Source organism: Pongo pygmaeus, chromosome 4 (assembly GCF_028885625.2).
Source record: "Pongo pygmaeus isolate AG05252 chromosome 4, NHGRI_mPonPyg2-v2.0_pri, whole genome shotgun sequence".
Classification (NCBI taxonomy): Eukaryota; Metazoa; Chordata; class Mammalia; order Primates; family Hominidae; genus Pongo; species Pongo pygmaeus.
Window position 1 is genome coordinate 45,876,580 of NC_072377.2, and position 26,173 is coordinate 45,902,752.

At 34.0% G+C, this 26,173-nt stretch overlaps 1 protein-coding gene across 1 annotated transcript in view; it reads right to left on the reverse strand.

Annotated features, from left to right (window-relative positions):
• The window catches only part of HCN1 (hyperpolarization activated cyclic nucleotide gated potassium channel 1), a 425,130-nt gene that overhangs the window by 130,042 nt on the left and 268,915 nt on the right, over window positions 1–26,173 (reverse strand). The window contains exon 4 of the mRNA XM_054489203.2: window positions 3,085–3,303. Coding sequence (XP_054345178.1) covers window positions 3,085–3,303 — 219 coding nt within the window. The remainder of the gene's footprint in view (window positions 1–3,084; window positions 3,304–26,173) is intronic.

The window sequence follows — 26,173 nt, forward strand, 5'->3', positions numbered from 1 at the left end:
TCAAAAGGAGTTTCATTTCATGAAGGCTAGATGAACTGCAATTATATCTAGAAAAGAAAGTGACCACTCAAAATCAGTTTAAAAATAAAGGAATGGTCATCATGGAGAACTTGTCTTTATAGGTTAATTCCTTTGGACATTAGTAACTTAAAATATATGGAGGCTTGGCATGAAGGTCAAAGATGGCATGTTAAATCTTCAGGGCACACACATTTACACTAAAAAACACTTCTGTAACACTGTTTGAATCAACATTTCTGAACTTATTTGACCAGGGCATTGTCTTTATATATGCATAATACTGACATGTCTGTGAAGGACGCTTTTGGACTAGATGAGATAAAGAATGGTCTAAAAAGATGCTAAGTAAGGACTGACTCTGTCCTATGCTCATTGAGCTGCAAATCTGAGAGTTATCAGAATATTGCTTATGTAAGAGGCTGTCTTCTATTCAAGTAAACAATTGTAAATGGTGATCTGAGGATCATAATTCCTGGAGGCTTCAGTCTTATCAATTCTATGTAGAGATCAGGGGGTAAGGTGAGATTTTTCCTGATGGAACCAGTGAATACATTCCTTTTGAGAGAGAAATTCCTCTGTTGTGAGTCCCTTTACAACCCCTTTTGGGATAGGGGTGTGAAAAGGATACTTTCTAACACCTGACATATGGGAAACACTTGAAACAAATTCATTTAAGGATCTTTGAAATAAGCTCATGTGGTTGGGAGACATGGATCTGGACTCTGAATAATATCTGACAACATGTAAATAGTCTGCGAATGCTGGAGTCTGACTATCATCAAGGAAGGCTAGATACACTCTCCTCATCGGTTTGGAAGAGAAGGAAGAGGAGTGCTAACAGATTGTCTAGGAGAAGGATGCATGAGTGCTTCTCTGTGGACTACACCTGAACCATATAGGAGGGCCAGCATTCCATCTTGGGTCCTACCCAAGAGTGCCTCCTATCAGAATTTTACCTAAATAAAAAGGTAATAATTTAGCCAAAACTCAAAGAGCGCAAATCACCAAAGAAGCTGCACATTACTCATCCACTATGTAAAGCCATGCTATAAGATTAAATTGAAATTTAAACATATACTTTTCATAAAAAGTAAAATTTTTAAAAATAACATAATGTCCTTAAGACCTATCCTGGATTATACTGACTAAAAAATGAGTACAGAACTTTAGAACTAAACTTCTTGGCAGAAGTTGGTTTCTAGAGCTAAAATTTACTCTTTTAATACAAAAATTAGTCAGGCGTGGTGGCGGGTTCCTGTAATCCCAACTACTTGGGAGACTGAGGCAAGAGAATCATTTGAACCCTGAAGGTAGAGGTTGTAGTGAGCTGAGATCGCACCACTGCACTCCAGCCTGGGTGATAGAGACTCCATTTCAAAAAAAAAATTATATTCTTTTAATCAGCTGTTCCCGATTACATTGTTCCAAATGCCAGTAAATACCAAGGGGTTATACTAGTTTTCTTGTCCTCTATCAAGCACTTATAAGATCAAGAACTTCATGACTTGAATTATTACAAACATCATAACATCTTTGCATATAAATATCTATGATTCCATAAGTGAATACATTGAGTTTCGAAGTTAAACTTGGCTAATATAGGAAATTTAAAAACATAAACTTTGTGAACTTATTTAATATGCAATAAAATGCTAATCACTGCAATCCCGGAAGTTGAATATTTGTTTTCTTATTGAGAAAATGTATAGCAATGATGCAGACCAAAAAAAATAAAGGTGTGAAAGGGGCATTTTTATTAAAAGCAACATAAAATGAAAGAAAAGCAACAGTGTAAGAGAAACATCAGATATAGCATGATGTAGTCTTATCTTAAATCTCCATAAAATTAGCCCAAATTCCTTTAAGTATATAATTCTTAGTTAAATTCACCATTGTATAAAGTCTCTTCTTCCTTACTATGTTCTTTGTTCTTTCTAATTCATCTGGAGACTATTTAAAAATGAACCTCAAAGCAATTTTCATGGTTTATCTTTTCATTACTTCAGTAATAAAATGCCAGTTTGCTCACTGTAATAGCTAGTGGCAGTATAATTATATTCAAGGGAAATATCTAGGTTCCCTTTCTCGTATTGTGTGATTATAGTGTTGAAAACTTCTGTAAATAAAGCAGTAACTGAAAACTTCTTTGGCTGTTTTGAAAACAATTCTCAGACTAAGCTGTTATCACTCACCAAGAGAAATATTCTAGAGTCATTTTAATCATTACTTTCAGAAATGCCCTTTGGCAAGGTGCATGACTCTGTCAGGATCAACAAAGCCCCTACATTACACATTGTTCCATTAATTTAAAATATTCTTATTTATCTGTCAGAAAGCTACTAATGTTTGGTCAAGAATATTAGTACTGTCCAAATACCCTATATTTAGTCCTAGCCAAAGAAATTCTTCATGTGGGAAAAAAAAAATCCAATGAATAAATCATTGCCTATATTTACTTTTTCTCTCTCTTGTGAGAAAAGTTTAGAGCAGCAATCATTTTAATTAGCACATCGAGCATAAGAATGCATCATAGCAGTTGTTATATCCAGTTTTAAGACTGGAGAGTGTGGCGACTTATCTAGATATATGGGTAATATATGCTCAGCTAAGCATATGGATTGTAATATAAATTATGATTATAGATGAGGGGGGTACAGAGGGACATGCACAATAGCTGCCTGTCTCCACTTAATCAGCTAACATTTGTCTAACACATACGAGAGAAGGGTTTATTTTAACTATTGAAATATGATAGAAAATGAGCCATGATAACATCTTCTATCAGCTTTTTACATTTTGAAATATATAGCTATTTTTTCTGTAGATGCAAAGTCACATTTAAAAAAATTATTATTCAAAAGAGAAATGAGAAGCAAAAGATATGAGAACTATCTTGAAGAAACCTCAAAATATCAAAGAAGATTGTGTGTTTTTACTTTAAACATTTTATCTCATTTATTTTTTTTTTTTATAGAGGAGATGGTGTAGTTATCTTGAACACAATTCAATTTACTGGTTCAGGTTAGCTGGTTAAAGACATTGGACATAAATAAAACAAATTACCTTCTCTTGATACTGCCGCCTGGAAGAATCCAGAGACTGGATTAAAGCAGTGGCATGGCCGACAAACATGGCATAGCAGGTGGCACCGACGATCATGCTCAGCATGGTAATCCAGAGGTCAGACATGCTGACTGGGGCTTGGGCTCCATACCCAATGCACAGCATGTGACTCATAGCTTTGAAGAGGGCGTATGAATACTGCTTTCCCCAAGAATCATTCTGGAACATAAGAGAAAAAGAAAATTGACGGAGCCATTAGGATGGCAGAATGAAAAGTGAGTAGGACCTGTACACAGAAGCATTATAAAATACTGAATACTGGAAAAATCCTTACAATGGAGCATTTACAAATGTACTTCTCACTAACTGTGAATTAAATGATGATGTTTTTCAAATCTTTCTTACTATGATGAAGTGGAAACAGTCTGCTGTTACATGAGCTCTTTGTCAGTTTTAAGTTTGCTGTTTTTAAAACTAAAATTCCTTTTGGGACAATGGTATGCCATGTAATAATGCCAAGAATGAATGCTTTAAGATTTCAAGGAAATGTGGTCAAATAGCATTAATAATATATTTGCAAGCTATGAAATGCAGCAGACAGTATGACACATACAGGCCAAAGTACAGACATTTTTATCAAAACCATGAAGTTCAGATTTTAAAAATCCATATTGATATAGCTGTATAGTCCTTACCACTATAACTTTCCTTAAATAAAAATTTGAACAAATATATATTGGAAATACAGGTCTGATAAATGGAAAGACTTCCTTTAAGCCCTCTCTCGAAGTGACGTATATTGTAATTTGTGTCAGGATTGAAGACGGCTGAATCTTGCTGGCTTTTTATAAAATAATAAAATGAAGTAGGCAAAAGAACATCTTGGCTTATGTCCTGGGGAAAAAAATAGGAAATGCTGACTTCTGAGATTACTTATTAGTTGTAACTTCTGATGTCATTTCAAAAAAATTGCAAGCTCAATTTTTTAAAAATGCTGTCCAATGTACCTTATCTAATTTTTGTTAAAATTTAAATTACTTTTTGGATAAATTTTATTGAACTCCCTAATTCAAGTATTACATAATTTATAAAAGCCAAAGCAAAATGAAAATGAGGGGGCTCTGGTTCAAAATGCAGGAAAAAATGTTGTTAAATATAATAAAATATAAAGATTTTTCCTTTAAAACTACTTTATTATTTATAAAACCTAATGTGATAACAGTGATAAATGAGTAACAATATAAGCTTACAAATTTTAAAAATTAATATTTTAATGTCATAATTATATGTAATATCATAAATAATACTGTATTAATGTGATATTTGATTGATCATAAAATTTTTCTGGCTTATTTTTCTGAAATTCATTTCTTAGATTATCAAAATTTATACAATTATCAACTTTATTTTCAATGATTTAGTTGAAAATGACATTAGTTGCTCTTGGCTATTGCAAGATTACTTATTTTTAAATTTAAATTTGAATTTGAAATTTTACATATTTTTAAATTTAAAAATGATCTTTCTATTAATTCAAATGTTATTAAACCTATTAGGAGTATTTTACAGGCTGTGAGATTAGGGTCAACTTCTGATAATTTATTTAAAAATACATATTTGAGTACCTTTGGAGCTGATGATTTTCACAGAACAACTTTTCAATAAATATTTAACTTATCATGCCAATCAGTTTCATACCAATTTCACATAGAATTTAGTTTTTACATCTGAATTTATTTTTTAATTTAATTTTTTACTTTTAGGTAATTATAGATTTATATGTAAGTTATAAGAAATAATAGAGATTCTATGTACTCTTCACTCAGCTTCCCCAGAGGTAACATGCTGCAAACTATAGTATAGTTTCATAGCCAGGAAATTGACATTGATATAATGTACTCATTTCATTTATAGCTCAGTAATTTAAGTGTACTCATTTGTGTGCCTATATGTGTGTGTGTGTATTTACTTCTATGCAATTTTGTCACACGCGTAGGTTCATGTATTTATTACCACAGTCAAGACACAGAATAATTCCATCACAAGGGTCACTTATACTGCCTTTTATTGAATTGAATGTTAAATTTAAATGTATGCGAGGATGTTTTAGTGTTTTTCTGATATTTCCTGTAACTTGTCAAGACTGTGCAAAAAATTGAAAGTAGTTTCAAGATTTGCATATAATTTAAAATGCCCGTTTATATATTGTATTGCTATATTTTTAGTTACAAAGAAAGTTTGATTTAAAAATTATCTTCCTTGTTAATATTGGTTTAATTTAAAACTTCATATAAAAATAGTGTTACTTTCCATCAAATGTGAGCCTTAAATTTAATTTGTATTTCTAAGTTTATGGACATCTGCTGTGCAATTTTGCAGCAGCTTTCAAAACCGGACATTGTAAACACTGAAGAATTCTAATGACTTTCTAAAGTGCTTACTGCCATGCCCATGTGTAAACATTTATTTTGTAATAATTTATTTACAAAGCTTACTGCCTGAGTGCCATGGGTATTGTCTTGGAATTTAGGTGGGAGATTTAATATCTGTGTAGATACTACAGGGATGATCCCTTGGGACTGATGAGCAAGCTGTCTACTCACCATGGGTGTTCTCCCTGCCTGCCTGGGTAGCCACTTTCATCTCTCACAACTGCCTTTGTTGCTGATGCTTCTCCTGCTGCTACAGATAGTCACTCCTAATCTGGGCCCAGTCCTAGTTTGGCCACATCAGGGACACATAGCATCTAGACTGCTGAGTAATGCATATGCTGCCTTGCTGCTAGGCCAGTTGCATGTCTCCTGTGCCTACAGGCCTGAATCTGTGTGTGTGATGCTGCCATCCTGCAGCTCTGCTGCTCATGTTCACACCCTGTTGTCCTAGTGGACTTCACTTACAAAACGTAAGTTCAAAGATAAAATTATTAAGAGTTTCAAGATGGCGGGAGCAGAACATTAAACCAAGCACAGGGTTCTTTTGACAGTGAGGGGCCCTGTGCAACTTCAAGGTCACATATCAATGAAGCCAAACCTGCATTTGTCAAATTAACTCTTAAATTATCATAAACTTTTCAAGCTATTTTATTTTGAATAGATATGGGTAGTTTTGTTTGTTGTTAATAGGGTTTTCCAACATCAAATTTGTAGATTTAAACAATAAAACAGAAGACTTAAAAGCCCAGTCTTATAAACCTTGGAACTGCACATAGCTGCTAAAAAATAAAGAAAATAACTAGCCCCATTTAGCTGAAAGGATTAAGGTTCTTGAAGTGAAATTCACTATTATTTAATTATAATAAAAGTCCTGCTCATATTAAATTATCCTCTCTATATATGTATTTTCACACAAGTAAAAAATAAGATTTAATTTTAACCCAAGAAAATTACTTGTATGTCATAATATTTTAATATGTACATAGTATAATAAACTCATGCAAAAACTCTTATTTTGGAGAATAAGCAAATTTATACTTTATTTTATAAGCGAAAATGTATAATACTCAGAAATACATCTAAGATTTCCAAAATTCTAGATGGTCCATGAACAAGAAATGGTATATTTACATTTACTAAAATGTAAAATCTAATTCAAGATTTCCTTTCTCCACATAAGGGCACAGAGAAGGTATATTGTTAAAGCATCTTGAGGTATTTAGATAAAATGGAAATAATAAAAAGTTCAATGGGGTGTCGAGTGGAGACTACACTTTAATTCTATTGGTATTGTTTATTTCTTTTTGTATGAATGGAGGCAGGGTATGGAGCTGGAAAAGAAAGTTTAATTCAGTTTTTCAAAATAATGCAGCTTTGTCCATTTTCATTTATCTCACTAGAGACACAAAACACACACCTGCATATACATGCTCTTAAATGACTTGAAATAAATATATATTAAAAATGCTTTTTTTTTTTTTTTTTTTGAGATGGAGTTTCACTCTTGTTGCCCAGGCTGGAGTGCAATGGCGCAATCTCAGCTCACTGCAACCTCTGCCTCCTGTGTTCAAGTGATTCTTTTGCCTCAGCCTCCAGAGTAGCTGGGATTAGTGCCACTGTGCCCAGCTAATTTTTGCATTTTTAGTAGAGACAGGGTTTCACCATGTTGGTCATACTGGTCTCGAACTCTGCGAACTCAAATTCCATCACCTCAGGCGATCCATCTGCCTTGGCTTCATAAAGTGCTGGGATTACAGGCATGAGCCACTGTGCCCAGCCTAAAAATGCTTTCTTATTTTTAAAAATCATGAGCAACTTTTCTATTTTCCATTCTTCCCAAGTTTCCATTCCTCTTTCTCTACCTACATTTCCCCAAAATCAGGTATGGATCATTCTGTACCTTTTTCCATGTTCATATAATCACACACACACATGCACATACACACATCCATGATTCTGGCTTTTTTTCCCACAAAAATGAATCCTATTATATATGCTCTTATTGTTGTTATCACATATAAAATGCCTCTAAATAATCTGTTGTTCATATAACTATGTAATAGTTTGTTGATCATACCATAGTTAATTCACTCATTTTTTCCATTGTTCTCCAGCTTTTGCCACTACAAACTATTCTTTAATAAAAAACTTTATCCATATATCTTTTCTTTCTATCAATAACACTCCCAAGAGTGTGATTGTTGGTTCAAAAAGTAAGATTTTCAGTTTGATTTTAAAATATATTGCCAGATTGATTCAAAAGGCAGTACCTTTTCCAAACAATGTGTAAAAATATACTGTATCACCTTATGCAGTGAGAAATAATAACCCATTGTTACTTTTATTAGCATTTCCCTAGCCAAGGAATTTGAGAAGGCATTCATGTATTTATTTACCAAATGGGCTTGCTCATCTCTAATGAAATTTTTTTTCCTTATTAATTTGCAATGCCTCCTTGAAGACTGGATATCACCCCTTTAACTGATATGTGCTATAAATATTTATTCCTAATTTATCATTTGCTTATTGACCTTCTTATCATATAATTTCTCATATAAATATTTCAATTAGTTTATGTAGGAAAATTAAATCTGTAAGTTCCTTGGCAGCTGCTGGATTTCTCATAATGATTAAAAAGGTATCTCTAAATAAGATTATTCCTATGTCCTGAATGTTTTTTCAGATTATTGTATTTTTTATATTTACTTATACTTACATGTGTTACCTAGAGACAGGTTTTTTTTTTTTGTATATAGAAAAGTTCACATTTTCGTTATTCTAAATAAATGGATTGTCTTTTGTGCCAGTATATAACTTTTAATAAATCAACAGGTCTCCATATAGAGAAAAATATCTCTTTTATTATATATTATTTCTATAAAAATGGTATTTGTGTCTGGGCTCAATATTTTGTTTCACTGCTCTGTTTAGCCACTTTTATACTGAGTTTTAATTAAACAAGGTTTAATTAAACAAGGTCCTTGTTTAAAAAACAAGGACCATCTCAATTCCAACAGGGGTTTAAACTGAACTACTATGTGAGGGAATTTGAGTAAGACCATGGGTCATGCAGGTAAAAATCTAAAACATGAAGTTTGATGTGGAATAGGAGTATTTGGAGGCTGAGAAAAGTTACCAAACCCCATAGTATGTGTGTGTACATATATAAAATTTTAGCCAGTCTAAATTGTAGAGAAGAAACAGGAGGAAATGAGGAACATACCAGAAATATGAGAGAATAGGGAACATACCAGGAAACACAGTGATGACCAGAGTCTGAGTCCTTAAAACATTTTCAGTACAAAACGGGAAGCCAATGAAAAATTTTGAGCAGAGAATGATATGATCTAAACTGTATTATAGGAAGATTGATCAGGCAGAATTGTAGAGTGCTAGTTCTTAACTAAGGATGATTTTACGACTTAGGAGACATTTGGCAACATACAGCATCTGCAGACATTTTAGTTTTCATAACTGGCAGAAGTGCTATTAATATCTAAAGGGTAGAGGCCAGTGATGCTGTTAAAAATTCTGCAGTTCAGAGGAGACTCCCTCTCCTGCCTCACAACAAAAAATTGGGTGGTCCAAAATATCAGCTCTGGTGAGGCTGAAAAATCCTGAGGTAGAGGAAGGATGTAATAAGGACCAAATACAGAAGTCAGTATAAATGTTATTACAAGTTTATGAGAAGTGAAATGAGAACTTAAATAATATAAAAGTATAAAGCAACAACAATAACAATTTTGAGAAGATAGTATCTACAGAATGTAGAATACTAGGGATTCATGGAAAATTCAGAAGGATTAATGAAATATAGGCTTTCTCTCTCTCTCTCTCTCTCCCCCTTCCTCTTTCTTTCCTTCTTTCTTCCTTTCCTTTCCTTTCTTTCCTTTCTTCCTTCCTTCCTTCCTTCCTTCCTTCCTTCCTTCCTCTCCTTCCTTCCTCTCCTTCCTTCCCTCCCTCCCTCCTTTTCTTTTCTTTCTTTCATCTCACTCTTTTATGCAAGCTGGAATCCAGTGGCATAACCATAGTTCATAGAATTTGAGCTGCAACCTCAAATTCCTGGGCTCCAGCAATCCCATATCAGCCTTCTGGGTAGCTGGGACTACAGGCATAAGCCACTGTACGTGGTCCTTAGGCTATTCTTCATGAAGAGTGAATGATTAGGCATAAGGATCTTCTCTGTTACTCTACAAGGCCAATATTGCTTTCTTTAGACACTGAATTTTGTCTACACACATTGCTTGTGTTTGCAAGGGCCAAGTGAACCATAACAAAGGAAAGTGAGCATTTAAGTAGCAGATTCTGAGGCTGGTGTTGAAAGAATTCCAGGTAGAGGAATGATATCCTAACCCCTCCCCCACCATACCTACATTATCATTAAAATCCCAGGAAGAAAGTGCTTGTATGAGTCCATTCTCAGGCTGCTAATAAAGATATACCCGAGACTGGGTAATTTATAAAAGAAAGTGGTTTAATTGACTCAGTTCAGCATGGCTGGGGATGCCTCAGGAAACATAACCATGGCAGAAGGGGAAGCAAACACGCCCTTCTTCACAGGGTGGCAGGAAAGAGAAATGCCTGGCAAAAGGGAAAACGGTCCCTTATAAAACCATCAGATCTGGTGAGAACTCACTCACTATCATGAGAACAGCAGCATAGGGATAAATCCGCCACCATGATTCAATCACCTCCCACCGGGTTCCTCCCACAACATGTGGGATTATGAGAACTACAATTCAAGATGAGATTTTGGTGGGGACACAGCCAAACCATATCAGGGCTCAAGGAGAAAAAATAGATTGACTGTGATAAAACACACACAAAATGTTATCCTTATAAGCAGTATATTATAAATCAGGTACATGGTTCTAAACTGTTCAAAGCACCAATTATTATGTTAAACTAGTTTAATCATGAGTACTATTCTTACCATCATTCGACAAATAATGACACTGAAGCAGAGAACCTAAGTGACTTGCCCAGGGTTAAAATTTTGTAAGTGGAAGATTCAGTGTTTTCAACCCATGCAGTCTCCTTCTAGGGACCACAGTATTATTACATTATACTGCACTCATTTTTATAAGCCTACAAAAGTCATAGTTTTTTTTCCCCCTTCGGGCATTCTGTTTGCCTTATTTTAATCCACTACCATTGAATGACGGCTTGAATGGGAGATTTAGGCTATCATCTGAGAAAGTTTTGTGAAAATCTAGGAATACTTGTAATCTCATTCTGCCTTTTTTCTTGTGTTACATGGTTATTCCTTTTTTGTCTTGTAAAGATGACTGTATTATATTTTAGTGTACATTACTAATATGGTATTATATGCAAATGGGAGACTGTATACTCAAAGTGCTTTACCATACAGTCCAAATATGCCCAATTTCATATAATCTGAATCCCACGGACAATAAGCAAATAAAATATAAGGGAACTGCTTCAATTGAGGTTTATCTTGTTTTCATTTTAGGTAATAATGTACCAACAAATTGTTCCTTTTAGATTATATTTTTGTTATTAAAAGTGTTCACTTAGTTAATCACTTCACTGAGGCATCACTGAAAATAATTTTTTTTGAGGAAAAGATATTGAGTCAAATTAATGGGAACATAGTAAGTACCTTTGCTTATCCCACGTGAGAAATTTCTCTTAGTAATAATGCATTTTGAGCTTTCTATAGGCCTGAATGAAAATACTTTCTAGTCATCCTGTCCATATTGTTACTAAATTTAGGGAGTCAGGATGAAGGGCTATTTGCAAAAAAAAAAAAAAACAAAAAAGAAAAAAGAAAAAAGAAAGAAAAAGGAATATTTACTGTCCCGTGTCCTAGACCTCCTGACATAATACATTCAATTCAAACTTAGCCACTCAGTAGCCTGCCATGGGAACAAAAGCTCTCCAGTCCACCAGCTTTCACATGAGCTGAAATGTATTTAATTTAGGGGGCCAAAACTTTCCATTATTGAATATCAGAATTAATTTTTCTTTATTATTTGCAAGCAAATACAAGTATAAATGTGTTAAGTAGGTAAAATCTTAGGAAAATCTAAAATATGGCACTCAGAGACTCTGAAGTGCACAAACCAACTGCTAAAATATTGAAGAATCAATGGATAATAAAGAGGTGAAATTAGAAAGCCACGAGTAGAGTATAAATTCTTCAGAGCTAGGCTACAGAATGTTGATCAGCATGTCTATTTTTTTCCTGAAGTCATTGCATAAACATATCATTTTTATCAATTTTGGAAATGCCAATCAGATAGAAAGTTGCATTTAAAAGTTCTTAAGGAAAAGAATATAGTGTAGCATAATTCATTTGCAGTCATAAGAAGTATAACAGGTCATCCGTTTCAAAAAGAGTGTGTTTACTTGAATACACCATAATTTTATTATCTGTGTACAGTTGGTCTTTGAACAAATGCAGGCGTTAAGGATGCCAACCCTGGGCATGGAATGACTTTTGACTTAATTAATCAATTAATCAATTATTTCGAGACAGGGTCTTGCTCTCTTCCCTAGGCTGGAGTACATTGGCACAACTATAGTTCACTGCAGCTGGAACTTCTAGGCTCAAGTGACCCTCCTGCTTCAACCTCCTGAGTAGCTAGGACTATACATGCACACCACCATGACCAGCTTATGTTTAAAATTTTTATAGAGATAAGGTCTTGCTATGTTGCTGAAGCTGGTTTCAAACTCCTGGCTTGAAGCAATCTTCATGGCCCTGCCTCCCAAAGTGCTGGGATTATAGGGGTGAGCCACTTTGCCCGGCGTATTTTTCTTATAGATAGTGCTATGATCTGCACAAAAAAATTTGTACCTCTGATAACAACCTTTTGCCTTATAAGAGGGTACAGTTTTTAACAGTAAAATATAGAAGTATTGCATAACTAAATTGTTGTTGCCATGAAGAGTGATGTCTGATTATTTTGAGAGTTCATTCTCAACTTGTTCCGTGGTCAATTAATCGCTCAAGTTCTAAGTGTACTTTTTCTTGCTTCAAGAATGATGATAAAATACAAAATTTGCATTAAGTAGACTTATAAATTAAAATTTAGCGATGCTTGATATCACAGATTTTTTTCATATTTTCTTTGATATTGGTACATTATTTTAAAAATAAAAATTAAACAAATCAATGCATTATTTTAAATTTGACTTGTTCATTCATCCAATTTTTTATACTAAGAGTTCATTAGTACTATTTATAAAACAGCCCCCAAATTTGACATTACTTAAATATTTTAAGTGTGATGTTTCAATTACAATTAGCTTTTCAAGCAAATCAAATATTTCTATGGGGTACCTCTTTGTTAACATAAATAAATATAAGCAAACATATTTTACATATGTTTATATATAAGTATTAGTGAATAAATTTTATGTGTATGCAAGCATATATACATTAATGTAAAGCCACCATAGAAGAAATCAGCATACACTGAGGACTTATTTATTGCAAGGTACTATTATAACATCATCTCATTGCTCTTCTTAACAGTGAAACCTAACTTGATATTGTTATTATGGATTGGAAATGCAAACGTTGGAAAAATTAAATAACTTGCTTTAGTTCACACACTTGTAGGTGCCACATCTGGAATTCAGTCACAGATCTGTCTGAACCACACTATAAACTCTCTTCATTCCAAAGACCATAGCCCTTTATGTCATAACCCTTTATATGAGTAAAATTCATGATAATTATAACATAGGATTTTCAGGCATTTTAAGAACATAACCATAACAGAGAAATTCTTTAAACTATGTTTCTTCTCAACCACCAAAAGAGAGCCTCTATTATACCTCAAGGACATTTAGAGAAAAATTATCTAAGGTTTTCATTAGAGAAAAACACTGAGGTAAAATTTCCTGGAGAGTGTGAGGTCAGTGAAGATAGTTTGACCTTAAAATTGTACTTTAGTTTTATATTTTCCTATTAGTCAAAAACTTTTAATGAATTCTTCTTTCCACCTAACCCCAAAGCCTGGGATCAAGCAATCTATACAGTTATCTGATAGGAACAGTCCTCTAGAAGAAAATCCTTGCCCGAGGCTCAGCACTCCAGAGTATGAAAGGTGCAGATGGCACACGGTGACAGGTTCAATCTGAAACACTAAGTGATGTGCTTTCACCCAACACCTGGACAAAGTAAAATAAGTACAATCATGCACCACATAATGATGTTTCAGTTAATGATGGACCGTACATTCAGCAGTGGTCCTATAAGAAGATGATAATGGAGCTGAAAAATTCCTATCTCCTAGTGATCCTGTAGCTATCATAATGTCATAGCCCAATGCGTCACTCATCTGCTTGTGGCAATGTGGTGTAAACAAACCTACTCCACTACCAGTCATATAAAAGTATAGCATATATGATTATGTATGGTATATAATACTTGAAAATGATAATAAACAACTATGTTATGAGTTTACATATTTAGTATACTACCTTTTTATTGTTATTGTATTCTTTCAACTTATACAAAAATAAAGCTACTTGTAAACAACCTCAGGTATGTTCTTCAGGAGGCATCCCAGAGAGGCTTTTTATTTTTATTTTTTTAGACAGAGTCTCACTCTTGTTCCACAGGCTGGAGTGCAGTGGTGCGATCTTGGCTCACTGCAACCTCCGCCTCCCTGGCTCAAGTGATTCTCCTGCCTCAGCCTCCCAAGTAGCTGGGATTACAGGCACCCACCAGCATGCCTGGCTAACTTTTTGTATCTTTAGTAGAGATGGTGTTTTACCACTGGTCTCAAACTCCTGACCTCAGGTGATCTACCCGCTTCAGCCTCCTAAAGTGCTGAGATTACAAGCATGAGCCACCATGCCCGGCCCAGAAGAGGCATTTTTATCATAGGAGTTGACAACATTTTGCATGCTACTGCTCCTGAAGACATTCCAGTGGAACAAGGTGTGATGGTAGAAGACAGTGATACTGATGATCCTGACCCTGTGTAAGCCTAGGCTTATGTGTGTGCTTGTGTCTTAGTTTTTAACCAAAAGTTTTAAAAGTAAAGAAAAATTCAAATAGAAAAAAATCATATAGAATATAAGTACAGAGAAAGAAAATATTTTTATACAGTTGTACAATGTGCTTGTGTCTTAAGCTAAGTGTTACTATAAAAAAAGTCAAAAACATAAAAATAAAAACATTATAAAGTAAAAAAAAGTTAGAATAAACTAAGGTTAATTTATTATTAAAGAAAATCTTAAAAATAAATTTAGTGTAGCCTAAGTATACAGTGTTTATAAAGTCTACAGTAGTGTACAGTAATGTCCTAGGCCTTCACATTGACTTACTACTCCCTGACTCACCCAGAGCAGCTTTCAGTCATGCAAGCTCTATTCACGATGTACCATCTTTTATCTTTCACATTGTTATACCATCTTTTATTTTGTATACTGTATTTTTGCTATACCTTTTCTATGTTTAGATACACCAACACTTATTGTGTTACCAATGCCTACAGTATTCAGTACAGTCAACATGCTGTAGAGGTTTGCTGCCTAGGAGCAATAGGCCATACCATATAGCCTAGGTGTGTAGTAGGCTATATTGTCTAGGTTTGTGTAAGTACCATCTATGATGTTTTCACAATGATAATATTGCCTAAGGATATACTTCTCAGAGTGTTTCTTCATCTTTCTAATGACAGGAATGACATTACATTGCTAAGTACTATTAATGTGCACGTTTAAATTAATTTCATGAACTTTCACCAAGCAGCTTTACAATGATGATTCTCAAATTAGTAGAACATCTCTTTTATGGCATTCTTGAAGTGTTTAATGCTGCTGTTTTGAGGTTTGAGCACACTGGAGTGTTAAAAACTACTAACAAAGTGAAATTAAAGTGAAAACAAAAAACAATGTATATATTTTTGTGCTAGGCTCAAGTTTCTGCTCTTTATAAACAAAGTAGTTGCCTAATGCATTAAACAAGCAGAAGAGTTAAGAATGTCTTTGATCATATGTGTAGTCTTTGGGTGTTTATGTCGGTTATCAGATCATAAAATTTATTAAATATGCATTTTTGGTATATGGAATTCTCTTACCATATATGAGAGTAAGGCATTAGATTTTATTTCTAGATAATTTGCATATATTTCAATTTATATGATAGATGGTACAATGTGGAAAGAATTTGGACTTTTTATGATAATTAAACAAGAGACTATATAAAAGGCTGTTATATTAACAAGCTCTATACAAAAGAGCTAATAAATAATAAGCTTTCTTGTTTTCCAACTGAAAGAGTTTTGTAAATGAGGGGATAAATTTCTTACTGGTGTGTGTGTTTTAATGGAAAAATATGTTCATAGCACATTTTGCTATGAGTAACAATTCTAACCTCTTTGCAAATACATAAACATGAAAAATTTATTAAAATCTAATGCTTAGAGATAGGCATAACTAAAATATAGACAAACTTAAACTATAGAGAAAGGAAATGTGTATGCTGATAAGCAGCTTACATAGTAATTGGTTATTCATATTGAGGTAAAAAAGAGCTTTCCCATTATCTCAAAAATCATGCTCTCACCTTTACAGATTCTAAAATTCCATCTTAGTAATGGTAGAATTTACCCTTAACACTTCACATGTCCATGCAATTTTGATGACATGGTGCAAACATCTCTGATTTTTTTCTTCCACCTGGATTTACTACTGGGTTGGGGTTCCCACTACCAGACATAAGAAAGGATAGTACAATAAAATAAAATAGTGGCACATTAAACATTTTTTATGGTAGATTGACTTTTATCCATCAATTCATAGAAAGTTAGAATTGTAAGGGATCTGTACAACAATTTATCCTTTTTATAAGCACACTGAATTTCAGAATCTCCATGATTATAAGATCAAAATACATAAATAAATAATTAAATATATTCAGATTACCCAACTTTATTCAAATCTAGTATGTAAGGAACAATACATCTTAAGGTCATGGAAAACATTAAGTTACTTGCCCAAGGTCTGATCTGGTTTGTCTAAGAATTAAAAAACAAAACAAAAACAAAACAAACAAAAGATACAAACTCATGTCTGATGTGCTTGCAAGTATTATTTTCATAATCATAATACTGACCATAGCACAACTAACAATAGCAGAAACATGAGTACAGTTTACATAGATCTCTTACAAGGAAATTAATAGACATGGCGATTATCACAAGAGCCTTATGGTAGCAAGAACAGTCTTTATTATCTTCATTTACTGATGTGGATAAAGTTCAGAGTTTCATTCAGTAGCCTATTGGGTCATGATAGCTAGCAGTATCTCTCTACTGGATCTCTAGGCTGCTGATTGCAGATATAGTGCTTGCAAATCTAATTATTATTATAATCTATTTAGTAAAATGATGAAGATACTATGATCTGTATTGTCCAATATTTCCATAGAGTTATCTATTTCAGGCAAAAGTACTCTTATGAGATCTGTAGCTAATCAAATTATATAGAGAACCATTCTCCTATGCTAAAGTTATTTTAATGACACATTTAGAACATGAATGAAGTCAGTTAAAACTACTCCCTTACTTTATTAAAAAAGTATTTTTAAAAGTCATATTCTTATTTACAGCTAAGTTATAATTACATAACTCAGCAACAATGCATGTTCCTCAACTCTAAAGGCATGACTTTAAATTGCAAACAAATAAATAAAGCTTCAATTACAAGTAATGCTAGAACTTTGTTTATTGATTATGAAATATAACAAGATAAGCCTAGGAAATCCCCTGCTGTGTAAGGCTGTGTAAAAAGGCAGAAAGTATTAAGCACTTAAAGCTATTTTTAGAAGCCTAATTCCCAACTTAAATTCTTATCCTATGTTGCGTATTCAGTGTGTTCTTAGTATGAAAGGCTTCTGTGTCAGTTACCCATCTGAGAGAACATTTAGCATTGACGTCTAAATCCACATAAGCTGTATACAAGTGTAAGTTTTATCATGTGTAGACTCCTTGATCTCACAGACAACTTCACAGAGAATTCAAATACCAAATAGTATTTAAGAGAGGCAAAACACAACTTCTTAGATCAACATAATCAAGCTAAATACCCTTTTACTAGCACTCATAAAGGTTAAATCTCTAGAGAATCACTTGTCTCTGATAAATCAATTCTCCACTCACATTACATTTGAGTGTCTCTGTGTGTGTACATTGGGGTGAGGGCATGAGGAAAGGTGGGGGAGAGAGAGAGAGAGAGACTGAGAGATACAGATTTCTTTTCAAGGCCCAGATTATTCTCTCTCAGGCATATCTCTCAATTCAGATGTAGACTGATTTGGAAATCTGTTAGCAAACAAGCACAGAGAAAAGAGTATTTGAAACAATCTGTTTTATTTTCCCTCTCTTTCTTTTAACTTCTGTTTTGTTTTTTTCTTTTTTATTCTACCCAGTTACAAGACTAAACCAATGGTGATTCAGGCATAATTCCTATTTCTGATGAGCTCCTTTCAATTATCTAAAATCAGGAAAAAAATGCATATTCAACCATAGTATTACTATCCAAAGAAAATAAAGTGAAGCAGGGCCCCTTTAAAATTTAGTGCATTCCATTTGAAATCACGCTCATGAGGATATTCTAGCTAATTTTTATGGCACAGAGAAGAAAATGAAGGTTATTTTACCTTTAGGAAATAAGTCATTTTTACTGCATTTCTGAATGATAAAAACATTAAGAAAAAGGCAAATGCAATATTATAATCCATTTATGAGGTTTCTGTTTTCAGGAATGGAGAAGAAATGGGCAAAATAATTAAATAGACCCAGAAATGGAGCATCCCTGACTCCTTCGGTAGAACTCTTATTTGCTTCAAATCCTAATATTACTTAATGCCAACACGTCCCACAATTCTGAGTACTTTGGGTATGAAGCATGATTACTGGCGATTTTTGAAGGGAGTACACCACTTAGTGCAATCCCTGTAGAAGAGTGAATTATAATTTAATCAAGCAGAATGCCAAGTTTGCCACAAATTGGCAGACTAACTTTAAGGAATATATCCAGACAGATCGTAAAGGTGTCTTGCCTTAACCTCCTCCAATGTGGAGGGAAACAACAGTATGGCTTACCGACAAAGCAAGAGAATACCTTAATAATTATCAGCATACATTTCTTAGTCAACAGGGACTGTTCAGGAAAGGAAGTAAACATTCAAAGCTTAATGATTTCTCTTGTGCATAGCTTCTGTGACTCATGCCAGATTTTCCTGAGCTAGTTCTAAAATGATTTATCTGCTTCAGTGAGTTAAAAGCATTTCATCTTCACTTTTCTTTGGGCACTAGCAATAAAGGTTAACAAAGTCATCTGCGTATATTGAGGTGTGGGTATCTGTGTATATCTACCCCAGGCTGGCCTAGAAGAAGTGTAGGATTGTGGTCTCCTTTATGTACAACCAAATGTGGTAGCACTGTACCTCCAGGTTCTACGGATAGTGGAGCCGGGAACAGTGTAAGCCTCAGGGAGACAACTGCAATCACACTGCAGATGAGGTTTGGGAGGATAGTACGTAATTCTCTGATCACAGAAAAAAAGACAAAGAATAACCTACTCAGAAATCTCTCCCATATCTTCTTCTGAGAGGCTTGAAATTACCTCTCTTAAACTTCTCTCTATTTACATAAGAAAGTAAAATCAATGGCAATGTCTCTGGAAGGCTGTTATTTGAATGCGTGTATGTTGCATTTAAGTCAGTATTCAAATAGCCTCCTTCCATGGCCTGGAGGTTGTATAGTTTGCCCCAGTAGGGTTCAGGTTGATCCCCAAGAGGCTGGAACTGGGTGAGCATGGATTCACAAAGGATGAAGAGAGCAAGAGGATCATCTCATAAGAAATTATTTTGGGGATGAAAAGAACTGAATAGCATAAAAGTTAATAAAAATGGCAGAGGTAGGACCCTCCAATTAAAAGGAGAACAAGTTAGAGTGAATATGTATCAAGCACATAAGATGGCATGCAGAAAGATTGCTATTAGTTTGGAACATTCTTGGCTTGCCTTTGCCACCTATTGAAAATGCAGTGTCTGGTTAAAATGGGGAACGATTCAGAGGGTTCTTTTTATTCTCTAATCGATTATGGTGAAGTGACATGCTAGATTAGTGGTAAGTCACCTTAGAAAGTTGCCTAAGGACAAAAAATAACATACATACAATTCCATTTGGGGAATAGAAAGTTTTACAGAAACTTAGAGTAGGAAATAGCTAACTCACAAGAGGTTAAATCCCAGAACATTTATTATTCACAATGAATGTGAGATCCAAGCAAAGGAACAGAGTATCAAAATAAGTCAGGAATAAAAAAATAAATATTTTAATTTCAGAAATTTTTTATAATTTACCTGACATCAACACTGTTGAGATACAGTATCATTTTGCCAGAAGAGGTAAATGTATTGACATTCTTTGCAAACCAGTTGGTGCCTTGAGAGAATAAATAATAGCAATACGGTTATTATTAGTCAGCCCCACACATTGATAATGACATAGCTGACTGATGATTCCAATTATACATGCCAATTTGAGGATATTCAGATTTGTTTTTGGTTATGTATTTTTCCATAGTTTGTTAGCTACACCATGCAGGAGCAAATTGCATAAGTAAGATGGGTGGGCTGTCAACAAACTTTAGGTTGAAAACTTTCAGAGTTAGAAATGAAAAAGGGGAAGAATATTCAGTATTTTAAATGGCAATCAATAATCACAAGGATATGAAGGGGCAGGAAAACTTGGTTAAAGTAGTGATCTTGATAACATTAGCCATATAGGAAAATTTTTATTTTAGAATGCACTATGACATTTCCAAAGCAAATGCAATAAGGAATCAAGATGTTTTCAAAGATAATAATCTACTGCTTGGCTGAAATATTGAAAAAAATAGATTCATAATAAATTATCTTTTTTTAGGAAACTAAATGATCAACAATATCTGTATGAACATACAATACAAAAATTAAAGGCAATCTTAAAGCAGGATTCACATATTTTGAAGCTCAACAAATTGTTGCCAAAGTTTAAGAAAAAACAGTAAATATCTGAACTTTGCAGCATACCATAGATATTAATAAATTAGACCATGGGAAAAAGAAAAACAGTTTCAGAAAGCAAATCTTTATGGCCAATTCACCAATATTAGCCTATCATAACATAAATCTGAAAGCGTCACAGGGACTCTGAGCTACCACTCAATAGACTAAGCAGGAGAAAATCTTACATAGTCTTACTATTGAGTGAACTATCACAGGTCTCACTCCAATGCCATCTTAGTTATTTGTTAATCTTGTCTCCCACCTCCATGCCTCACCTTCCCATAAAACAATCAACAGACTAAAAACAAACCTGGGTTACTCTCAATTATTTAGGTGAACAGAGTTGAATATGATTCATCTAAAAAAGAGGCCTCTCTCTTGACTTCTTATCTTATCTATCTGGAGACATTTGTCTCTACTCAGCTTTACACAGACATCCCAAATCTGTGTGTCCAAACTGAATTCATTTAACCTGAGTATGCTGCTGATAAAACATGTTTTCCCTGAATCCCTAGATGAGGATTCCCTGAATCCTCTTTTCTCCACTGGGTGGATCCAGAGCTTCTAGACAGAAGAACAACTAAACAGTATCTGCTTCTACTGTTACCATTCAAATACTAAATAGTTACCAGGCTAGCAGCCTGGAGAGTGCATACTTATCAAAAACAACCAATCAAACATACACAAATGACAATTAAAAAGAATCTTTCTTTTGTCCCATCTCTTTACAATACACAGGTTCCCATTCCTGCCTAGTGCTTATCTCAGGGCAGTCTTATGGTATCACTTGATTTGAGACTATCTTAGGCCCTAGGTTACTTCTATTATTATATATTTGCCATATGTAAAATGACTTGGCATCCTTAAGAACTATGCTTGTCTTTTGTGCATTTCTTCCTTGTGACCCTTAATAATTCTGAGGTCAGTTGTTTACTTTCCAAGGTTTTGTTAAAACCAAATTACACTTCTGTACACTATGTCATAATTAGATATCATCCTGTCATATCTTGTAAGCAGTGGTTAATGTTAAACTTAACCACCTGTTCTTTCACCAACCTTGGACTTTGATTCTGCCTCTTTTATTTCTAGGACTACATAAGACTTTATCATGATTTTACTTTGCTCTGAAATTGAAAAATATAGCAGTTATTTGTTTTAATGAAAAAAATGTTTTTTTCTTCTATTTTTTCTTTTCTAGATTAATACAAATTTTAATAATTTGCCATCTCAATTTAACTCCCTTTCAGTCCATTCTTCAAAGCATCTAGTTACAAGTCAAATCATGCCACTCCCATGCTTAAAGTTTCCTCATAGTTTCAAGAGTAAGTTCAACCTCTCATGAGAATCACAAAAACTTGGTCATGATGTATCCCCTGCATCTCTCTTGAGCAATACTGCTTAACTTTCCTAAGCCTTATAACAAAACCTAAGATTGTACTCCTGCCACCCTGAACTACTTGCAGTTCCCCAAACAAGCCAATTCATTATGTGCCATGCTTTTATACAGGTAGTTTTCTCTGACTGAGTGTGTTTTCTGGTCTCCTTTCTCTTTGTCTGGACACTTGTAACAGTGTTTCAAGATGCAGCTCATTTTGTAACTTTCTCAAAGAATGCCTTCATCCCTTCAATTCAGCCTTCCCAGCCTGGTTCAGCTTCTTGTCTAAATGGCCACAGCACTTGTGCTTCCATTTATCATGTGATTGCTGTACCGTCTGTTTATTTGTTTGCCTGCACCAGTATAACCAAAGTTTCCTAAGGGCATAGACCATGTCCTAAACATCTTTGTATCCCAGACATTTAGCAGAGTGATTGATATGAGTGGTATCTAGGAAAAATATTCAACTAACTTAATAACGGTATACAAATGTTATCCTGTTTGATAATGTTACCACAACTACCTTAAGTTATGTTGTAAGTTAAAAAGCCAGATGTCTTCATCTGAGCCACAAAGGAAACCAGTATCTCTCATTAAGATTCAGGGTATTTCTAACTATGGTTGAAATGTGAACTTTAAATTTAATGAAATTAAACAGATGCCCTTAGTAGTCTGATCAACTGTTCTCCCAATTGATATATGTATAGCAGATATCATAAACAATTCAGTATATATTTTAACACTAATAGAAAACTTGAAATAGTGCAAAATATTTCAAATTTATTAGGTATTATTTTAATCATGAATGCATTATCGGGGGTAAGCATCACTAGCTAGTTTTCACACGTTCATATATCTCACTCCTCACTTGATTTACTCGAGGGAGGAATGAAAATGTCCCGTCACAATGATATATTTATGCTTTCCTGGACTCAGAGTGCCTAGAGTTAAATTTGGAAATACCACTGTAGTAATGCAAATATTATTCTTCACATATTTTTCTCAGGAAACAAATATGGAATGCATATATGATATATACAAACTGACAAGCTACATAGCAGAAGTTGCTTTTGGTTTCCTTAGATGAAGAAAACAAATACAGCACTGACATTGAAAGTAAAAAGTGTGCTCTGTTACTCAGATTTAGAAATGTGATTAGACTAGTGAAATAAGTGCTTATAGATTTGGTAAGAGAAGGATGAAGGCAAACGCATAAATACACAGTACTATATATATGCTATTATTGTTTAGCCTTAGATGTTTCCTAAGTTTATTAGAAACGAAAGCAAAACAACTTTTTCACTTTCATAAACATAATTAATTGGATAAGATTGTGTTCAATATGCTCAAATTTTCATTTTACGGTAGAGAATAAAAGTGGCAAAGGTTTTCCCATAGAAGAATAAGCTACAGATTTTGGAAAAATAGGGGACACTGAATCTTGTCTCTCCTCTACCCCAACACCTTAAAAAAGGACAAAGGCAACACAAATATTTCAAAACTTTTCTGTTTTTAAGTCTTAGAAAGTCTTTTTGCCCAATATTAGAATTTCCTAGGCTTCCTAGAATCATTCATGTAGGGACAAAATAACACAGAACACATTTAAATACACGAAAGTTTGAACCTGCTTTACAAACAACCCTGAACTAGTTTGAAATTACGTAAAACTCAAAATTCAGTAGTAATGAGAACATTCAGATGTGGTTTTCTCTCAGTGCAGTGCCAGGCATGTAGTGTGTAGCCATTAAATATTAGCAGATTGTTTATTTTCAAGAGATAGCCCAAGGTATCTATTGAAAGTTGACATTTTTTTTTTGTCTCTAGGTATACAACCAATTAAACAAGTGGACACTAATAAATTTCCCTTTCATCTACTACGTTAATGTAATGTTTCTATAATATTTTAGTATGTGAAAAAAACAAAATCCTAGCAATTATTGGAGAAGCCATTTTTCATCAGTGTTTTATACTAAGCTATGTTAAGGTCAGAATTAAGGGTAGAGTCTGTAGTTTGTATTTACTAAGTCCTGTCGTATTTGACCTTTAAATGCTGTTTTGTCATAGCTATTACAGGGAAAGTGATAGTGATATATCCAGTTTCATTTCTAAAATAAATACAAGGTCATTGCCTCTAGCAGGTGACTGGAAAGAATACAGTGTGATATTCTTAATTGTGATATCCAACATAAAGCTGAGAATTTTTTGGACCTTCTGAATGTACTCAAAAATATAAATAAATATAACAACAGGTTATCCACAGTCAGCCACGATCAATTTAATTTAGCCAAGCAGACAAAAGCAGCTTCCTTAAATAAGAGCTACCCAGGGTCTCATTAGTGTAGAGAGAGAAAAAAAAAAAATCAAGGTCACGCTCAAGGTGTATGACTTCATGGTGGAAAATTTCAATCCTCCAAATACCTCCCAGAAAAGAAACCAAAGGCTAGAGAAACAACTGTCAGGCAGATTTCAAAATCTCATTTAGACCACTGGACAAATAAAAAGATAGAAAAACATGTTAATTCTAAATATACTGAGATATATTTTTACAAAGTAAGGTTGACAAAGTTGAAGTTGGGCATGGAATGTCTCTTGTTAGAATGGCATAAAGGATTCACTGCACAAGTTTGAATCTGGAAAAGTGGATACCTAAAATAATAAAGTGGCAATTTTCTGAGAATTAAATTTTAGGAAAAAAGTAAACAAATGACTACAAATTGATTTTATCAATAGATACAAATGAATTTTCCTTATTTATCTTTTAATCTTGTCTTGGCATACTTAGAATGAGAAAAGAAAAAGTGTTTATAATGTACTCTGTTGAAATGCAAGCAAAGAAAGGTGAGAAAATACAGTCATTAAACTATAGTTATTCAACAATATATGCAAACCTAAGGATAAGATACGTTTTTCTACATTATACATGCTTCTATTTCTCCCTCCTTCATAAATATGATGAGGCCAAATCAGCATTATTTTTTAGCTCAGATGAGCTCTGTGATAGGCTAAAAACTATCACCTATCACAGAGCTCATCTCAGCTAACAAATAATGCTGATAGCATTAATGGACTTCTAATTTATTTAATATTGTTTTACATGCAGCTTTTAAGACCAAGCAATCTGATCCTTTCTAAAAGATATTATGGTAGAATAAAGGTCACATTTTTAGGCTGGCAAACCCATGAGGAGAATAATAGTGCATTTCCCATTAGAATCTAATGCTGATAAATCAATATAACTGTCAACAGCTGGGTCCTAAGATTAACAGATGTGGAAAAGGAAGGCAAAATACAATTATGAAAATGGAAGCAAACATTATGCTTAAGGATGTCAGACATCTGGGAATTCCTTTTTTGAGCAGAAGATATAAATCTCTAAGCCAGTTTGCCTGTAGAAAGTTCTAATGCCTCTCTGTCAGAATATTTTATTTTAATTTGAAGATTTATATATAATTCTATATGTCATTGACATAATCAGATCCAGAAGTATCACCAGAGCACAAATTACACAATAAAATTGAAGTGACTATCTTCACCACAGACTACCATGTGATTTATAGTGATGCATTTCAATTCCATTTGCATTTGTGCCCGCTTTGTGTTAGAAATCATCAAAGATGGAGAACTTAGTTTTTGCCAGGTATCTTCCTGGACACTTTCAGGAACTTGGGATGAACTTTGGGAAAGCTCAGCATGTGGTATACTATGACACTTTACAAGCTTCCTATGTTAAAAAAACCTAAAGGACTTTGAGCTATTATTTCATATCTTGAAAGAACTATGGCATAGCAACTAGGATAGGAAAGCATCATGGAAACACTGGAACAAGTTACCAAGTAACTGCTTACCCAGTACCAGCAAGTAGCTAATGAGAAGCACTTCAGATGCAAAGAACCAGTACCCTATGAGACAGGCTGATACCCTCGGAGCGTGAAGAATGAGACAAAAAGAAGCACACAAGAGTGTGCTAATCAGAAACCTAAAGGAGTACTGATAACCAGGACACCAAGCAATCCAGAATCAGAAGGCCTCTAAGATATTTGAGTAAATAAGAGAGTGTTTATATTATGCTAATAAGACAGTGTTTTTGTTACCTAAGAATGAGCCATTGTACTGGAAATCTCTTTGTCCCTCCAAATCTGTTCTTCACCTACCTTTTGTTCAGGAAATTGACCTGTATGGATTCCAACAACAAACTCCATTACCCTCTGACTTCAGTTGGATTAGGCTAATGGAGAACCC